The sequence below is a fragment of the Eptatretus burgeri genome, chromosome 2 (assembly GCF_056783735.1).
Source record: "Eptatretus burgeri isolate ZD-2024b chromosome 2, Ebu_testis_v1, whole genome shotgun sequence".
NCBI lineage: Eukaryota > Metazoa > Chordata > Myxini > Myxiniformes > Myxinidae > Eptatretus > Eptatretus burgeri.
This window is the reverse complement of record NC_140962.1, coordinates 50,058,117-50,064,265: the sequence shown is the minus strand read 5'-3', so window position 1 is coordinate 50,064,265 and position 6,149 is coordinate 50,058,117. Positions and strand designations below refer to the sequence as shown.

Genomic DNA, 6,149 nt, shown 5'->3' with positions numbered 1-6,149 from the left:
TCTATTTTACCCCACTTTCTCTTCCCCTTCTCTCTCTTCCCTCCTCTCTTTCTTCCTTCTCTTCCTCCCCTTCCTCCCTTCCTCCCCTTATACTTCACCCCACCCCTCCTTCCCCTCCCCTCTTTCTCCCCATGCAATTCTCACCCTTATCTACTATCCCCTCATCTACTTCTTCCTCCTCCTCCTCCTCCTCTTCCTCCTCTTCCTCCTCTTCCTCCTCTTTTCTCCCTTGTATATCATTTCCCCCTGGTTGTCCTTGTCCTTCCTCCCTCTCTTTATATCTTCTCTTCTATCCTTCTGCTGGACCTTTCATTCTTTTACTCCACATTATTTTTGGACCCTTCTTTCCTTCCTCTCCCTTTCCCCCTCCTCGCTTTTTCTCCTCCTCCTCCAGCCAAATCCTGCCTTTGGACTCCCGAACGCCACTCCCTCCCTGCCTTTTTTTCCTCTTCACCTCGACTCTACCTCATTTCCATGCTCCTCCCGACCCCAGTTCTCACCCACATCTCAACTCTACCTCACCTCTTCTCTCCTCGGTTATTCTACTCCGCCCTCCTCTCTCTTTCCCCGCCCCTCCCACTCGATCTTTACCAACCTCCACGCGCTCCGGCTTCTTTTTCGTCCCTCCCCTCATTCTCCTCAATCCAATCGCTCACTACCCCACCCTGTCGCCTCTCAGCACCACGGCCTCGCGCCGCTGCGTGCGAGCTCGGGCTCCGCTAGTTCGCCTCCATCACGGTGTTTCTCCATCGGGTGAGAGTGTTTCGTTTGGTTTTTAAATGGTGCAGCAAGAAGGCATGACGCGCGCTCCGTCTGCCTCACAGGACATCCCCATGGACGCGCTTGACCCACACGGCTTGCAGGTAAAGATGTGTGTGGAACGTGACGCGCCTTCATCACCGGGCACGCGCACTTCGATGGTGATCGCGCGTGCTCCTCGGTCGTGTCGCCGGGTGATCGCGCGTGCTCCTCAGTCGTGTCGCTCCGATGCCGGGTGATCGCGCGTGCTCCTCGGTCGTGTCGCCGGGTGATCGCGCGTGCTCCTCGGTCGTGTCGCTCCGATGCCGGGTCTTCCTTTCGAAGTGTGCCGCCACTCCTGCTCTCTTCATCTCAACATCTACTTTATGAATCCAAATGAACCCAATCGGGGAATAATTGCCACCGGTCCATTATTCCTGTGTCGCTTCACATTTCCAGTTCTTCGGCGCAACACAGCAATGGAGAAAGAGAAGGGGGTGAGGGTGGGGGCGGGGTATGGGCAATAGGGGGGAGAGAGGAGGGAGGAGAACAGTGGGGCAAGGTAAAGGGGAGGGGAGTGGGACAGGGAAGGGATAAAAGGGAAGGAGGAGCAGGAAGGAGAAAACAATAATAGAGGAAGCGGATAATGAATTGGGAGGAGAAAATAGAATGGGGGGGAGGGTGAAAGGAGGAGAGGGAAGTGGGAATGAGAGAGGAGTTGGAAGGAATATGAAGGAAATATGGGGGAGGAGAGGAGGGAAAGGGATGAAGAAGGGAAGGATTGTGGGGGGGTAAGGGAAGAAGAAGAGAAGGATTGGGGGAAGGGGGAGGAGAGGAGGGAAAGGGAAGAAGAAGAGAAGGATTGCAGGGGGAAGGGAAGAAGAAGGGGATTGGGGGAGGGAAGAAGAAGAGGATTGGGGGGAGGGAAGAAGAAGAGGATTGGGGGGAGGGAAGAAGAAGAGGATTGGGGGGGAGGGAAGAAGAAGAGAAGGATTGGGGGGAAGGGAAGAAGAAGAAGAGAAGGATTGGGGGGGAAGGGAAGAAGAAGAGAAGGATTGCAGGGGGAAGGGAAGAAGAAGAGGATTGGGGGGAGGGAAGAAGAAGAGGATTGGAGGGGGAGGGAAGAAGAAGAGGATTTGGGGGGGGAGGGAAGAAGAAGAGGATTGGGGGAAAGGGAAGAAGAAGAGGATTGGGGGCGGGAGGGAAGAAGAAGAGAAGGAATGAGGGGGGGGGAGTAGATGAGTTATCTGAATGAAGAAGACACCTTTCACCTCTCTGTCAACCTAATGGTGAGGGAAGGAAGAGTGGTGGGAGGTGGGAATGATTCAGAGGGAACCTTTCCAAATCTTCCTCCCTCCTCCCTCTTTCCTTTCCCTGCACCTCCTGGGAGGAGAAAAGATGCAGGATTAAACCTCTACCGGGTATCACCATAGATCAGTGTGCAATGGTCACATGGATTTGTTAAATAAAAGACGGCTGTAGCTGCAGGACGGGGAAGTGGGGAATGGGGAGGGGGGCACAGAATTGGAGGAGTGGGACAGCGAAGGAGGGGGGAAGAAGAAGTGTTGGGGGTGGGGATCAGGAGAGAAGATTTCCACCAATCTACTCAAAAAAACTTCCATTGTATCTTCTTCCCACCCACACTCCTTCCTATTGTCTTCCTAGTGTTTTTTTCACCGCTTTCCATTCCCTTATAGCTTACACCCACTTCCTTTCCTTTCCCTTCGACTTCCTCTTTTTCCACCTCTCCTTTCTGCTCTCTCTCTACTCCTTTCTTTTTCCATTCTGCTACTATCCCCGTCTCTCTTCCCCCCTTTCCCTTTATTTCCTTCCCCTCATCTCCATTTCCTTGTGTTCGCTGCTCCCCTTTATTTCATTCTGCACTCCCCCCCCCACCCCCACACCCAATTTTTCCTTATATCCATGCGCTTACTTTCTTTTTCCTCCTCATTTTGAATTCCTTCATTTCCCAATCATTAATTGTTTTATTTATTTATTTATTTATTTCCTAAAAGGACCATCCACTATTCCTCGTTCTACATTATTTCACTCTTCCATCATTTTCACTTCCCCTACCTCTTCTTCCCTGTTCCACCCACCTGCTCCTCATTCATTCTACATCTAATGACCTCTGGCTACTTGCTTCAGTCAAACTGGTACCTGGTATTGATTTATATTACAAGTCTTTGATGAAGACTTATGGCTACAGTAACCATGACAACAAGTTTTATTTTCTTTTGTCGACTTGGTCAAGATATTATCAAACTGCTAATTATCGATATTATATTGATGGCATCCTTCTGGCAGGTATTATTTATTATTGTTGTTGTCACCGTCATCATCGTCCTCGTAATCCTCTCAAGGCTGACAGAATAACTCGCCTTGCCTTTGAATTGTCTTATCTGGGTTTGATTCCCGACGTGACGATATACTGTCACCTCGGTACTTCACAGGCAGTGAATGCGCTGTCCTTCGGAAAGGATGCTCAGCAGCCTGTTCCATCTCCCAGAATTCGATGGTGGACATTGAAGATCCAACAGTGTCTTTCGAAAAGAATAGTTTCAAATTTCTGCCTTAATTTACAGGGGCACTTGCATCAGTGGCCTTGCCATGCATCAGCAATGATGCAACCAGCAGACCAAATTCGTAAGTGAATCCCTGTCAAATATGAATGAAATGATCCTCCATTGGAATTACCCATCAGAACTGCTGCTCCATTACTAGAGGTTGCATATTCTCGGTGTTCTACAACATCTTATGGTATGTCTCCTTTTGCTTTTTCAGCCCTCCATCAATCCCAGGCCACACACACTCATCCATTAGCTCTAATTAATCTGTATGCCCCTTTGCCATTATGTTACTTTCCATCTTTAAAACAAATGTTCATCTTTGACTTTGTATAATCATAAAACGTAGATTGTTGTGTAGCAGGTTACACAGGTGATCGGTTTACAAAAAAGAAAAAAAAAAAAGACAGCACTCATTTTTTACATTGCAGGCCCATTTGGGGAGTGGAACATAGTATAGTAAATATACCACAAAATGTTTTCTATAGTAATAAATGTTGGTGTGTTTATTCATTTATTTATTTAATTTTATTTATTTACTAATTTGTCTATGTGTAGCCTGGTGTTCGCTTAGTGGTTAGGGTGGTGGCTTGGGATCCTCGGGGTCCTGAGTTCGAGCCCCGCTGGCAACTGAATTAACATCAGGGAGGTTTACTCAGCCTGTCATCCTTCCGAGGTCGGCGAAATGAGCACCAGTATACTGGTAATTATGGAAGGCGACGGAAGGGTTGGCGTCAGGAAGGGCATCCGGCCGTAAAAACATTGCCACAAGAAAGGGTACCATGATTGGAGCCCGCAAAAAGCTGACTCCTGCTCAGGGAAAATGGCTTTAAAATGGTGTGAGTGTGTGTGAGTGATATAATTGTTAGGAACAGTTGTGTGTGGAAAAAACAAACAAGAAAGTGGGTGTCATTGCATGTGTCTCCTCCATAACTCTAAAAACATAAAACCTAACAAACTTTGCATGTATACGAAGAAAACTCCAAGGAAGTGCAAGAATGAAAATTGGATGTTTGGGTTAATTAAAACACCCCTTTTGAAAATAATTAATGGCATCATTTAATTCTGTCCTTCATTAGGCAATCCTCGGCCACCTCGCTCTCGATGGGGTCTTAAGGCGCATCCTGGGTTACCTCACTGGGGTCTGAAGCCACCACGTTTTTTGGCCTGCTCAACTATGCCTTAATTTGGAACAGGCCGCAATGATTTCTTAATGATAAAGTTTTTTTTCACTTTCCTCACTCATTATCAAATGCCTGTTCATCGTAGATATAGATTGCTTGGCACATTGCAATGCTTATAAACGTTTGGAAATGCCTGTGCTTGTGGTTTTATTTCATTTCTGCACATGCCATAATCTCATTAATCTCTTAAACTAAGCAGAATTGTAAAATTTAAGCTCCAGAATTGAACTTAGCAGCAATTTTGACAACTAAAAAGTGTTCATTTGTCCGATTTGGACATATTTGATATTTTGGGAGTCTCTGGGAGGTCTATGTTTAATATGATATGACGGTTCGGTGATTGCTAATCACGTGCCAAGTGAGCTGCTCCTGAGGCCTAAGTCACATTTGCCATGGCGGCCGTGGGGTCTCCAAAAGCTACGGCCACTAGCAATTATACGGCGGCCGCAGTATTTCCACGGTCACTCAATGTAGCAGTCACATATGTTTTTATTTTTCGGGTAGCCGCATGGCGTATTTAGAAATTGTGGAGACCGAAAACGTGGTGGTGGCGTACGGTCTTTGATTTGATGTCGCACGGTGACCTTAGGGCGTCCCTGCGGCGGCCATAGAATTTTCAAGGCAGACGTAAGGGAGCCTCAAGGTGCCCGCAAGGCGACCGCAGGGAAGCCCTAAGGCAAACGTGCGCCCAGACGGACGGTAATGAGTGGGTATATATACCACTTCTTTTTTTACTGAAATAAAAATATAACAGTTCAGAATATGCCAGTACGTGGTGCCCCCAGAATCCGAATTGAATTCGTTCCAGGAGGCTGTTCGGATTGCAAAAAGTTCGATTCCCAAACTATTTTCCGAATAAGAAATAATGGAGTGAATTCATCTGTTCCTGGACCCCAAGAAAACCCACTTTCAAGACACTTTCAACTGAAATTCCCCAGGTTTAAGGTAAAATAAGATGAGTAAATGACCTTCGGTGGCGGTGTATTGTTTGTAAACTGGTACAATCACCAATCCAAAGGTCCACACAGGCTCGAGCTCTGGAGCTCTGGCCTGGGTTCTGATCGCTCGCGCACTCTGCGAACGCTGCCCCCAGGGCAGCTCATCAAACATGATGCCCCCAGAACCACAATCACTTTCATCAAACGCATCGGGCTGAGGTAATCATGGATATTCCAAATTACAACTGGTTTTTCTGTGAAATTAAATCCTTGCCCAACAGTACGTCACACCACGTGATCGGATTGCTTTTTTTGTTAATAATTAAAACACAAGATGAGTAAAAAAAACCCCCCAAAAAAACCACAAATCAAGGTGAAAACACGAGGTAAAGTAGCGATCGACACACGAGAGATGCTTTCACGAGGACTTCCATCGACGAACTGAATGAACAAAGCGTGAAGATGCGGCTCTAACAGGTGGGGGAGACACGAACAAACATGAACGCGACGTTGTGTTCGGTTTTTTAAAAATGTATTCAGTTTTTAGGGCAAAATTCATTTTCCATTGATAAGAGACTACGGCAGCTGCACGAATAACGCAAGCCCACTGTACGCCCTACGTACGGTCGACGTGGATCACAACTACGGCTTGTCGAATTGTAACGGCCAACGTAGAAATGAAAAAAGTTATAACTCTGCGTTATAATTCCACAGCGACCCCT

At 47.1% G+C, this 6,149-nt stretch overlaps 1 protein-coding gene across 4 annotated transcripts in view; it reads left to right on the top strand.

Annotated features, from left to right (window-relative positions):
- Positions 1-322: 322 nt before the first annotated feature.
- Positions 323-6,149, top strand: part of LOC147032012 (voltage-dependent L-type calcium channel subunit beta-1-like) — a 222,713-nt gene continuing 216,886 nt past the window's right edge. For 2 of the 4 annotated variants that reach the window (XM_085869264.1, XM_085869263.1), the window contains exon 1: positions 323-863. In XM_085869264.1, coding sequence (XP_085725390.1) covers positions 780-863 — 84 coding nt within the window. In that variant the 5' untranslated portion in view covers positions 323-779. The remainder of the gene's footprint in view (positions 864-6,149) is intronic. The other 2 variants (XM_085869262.1, XM_085869265.1) reach the window with 2 other exon arrangements.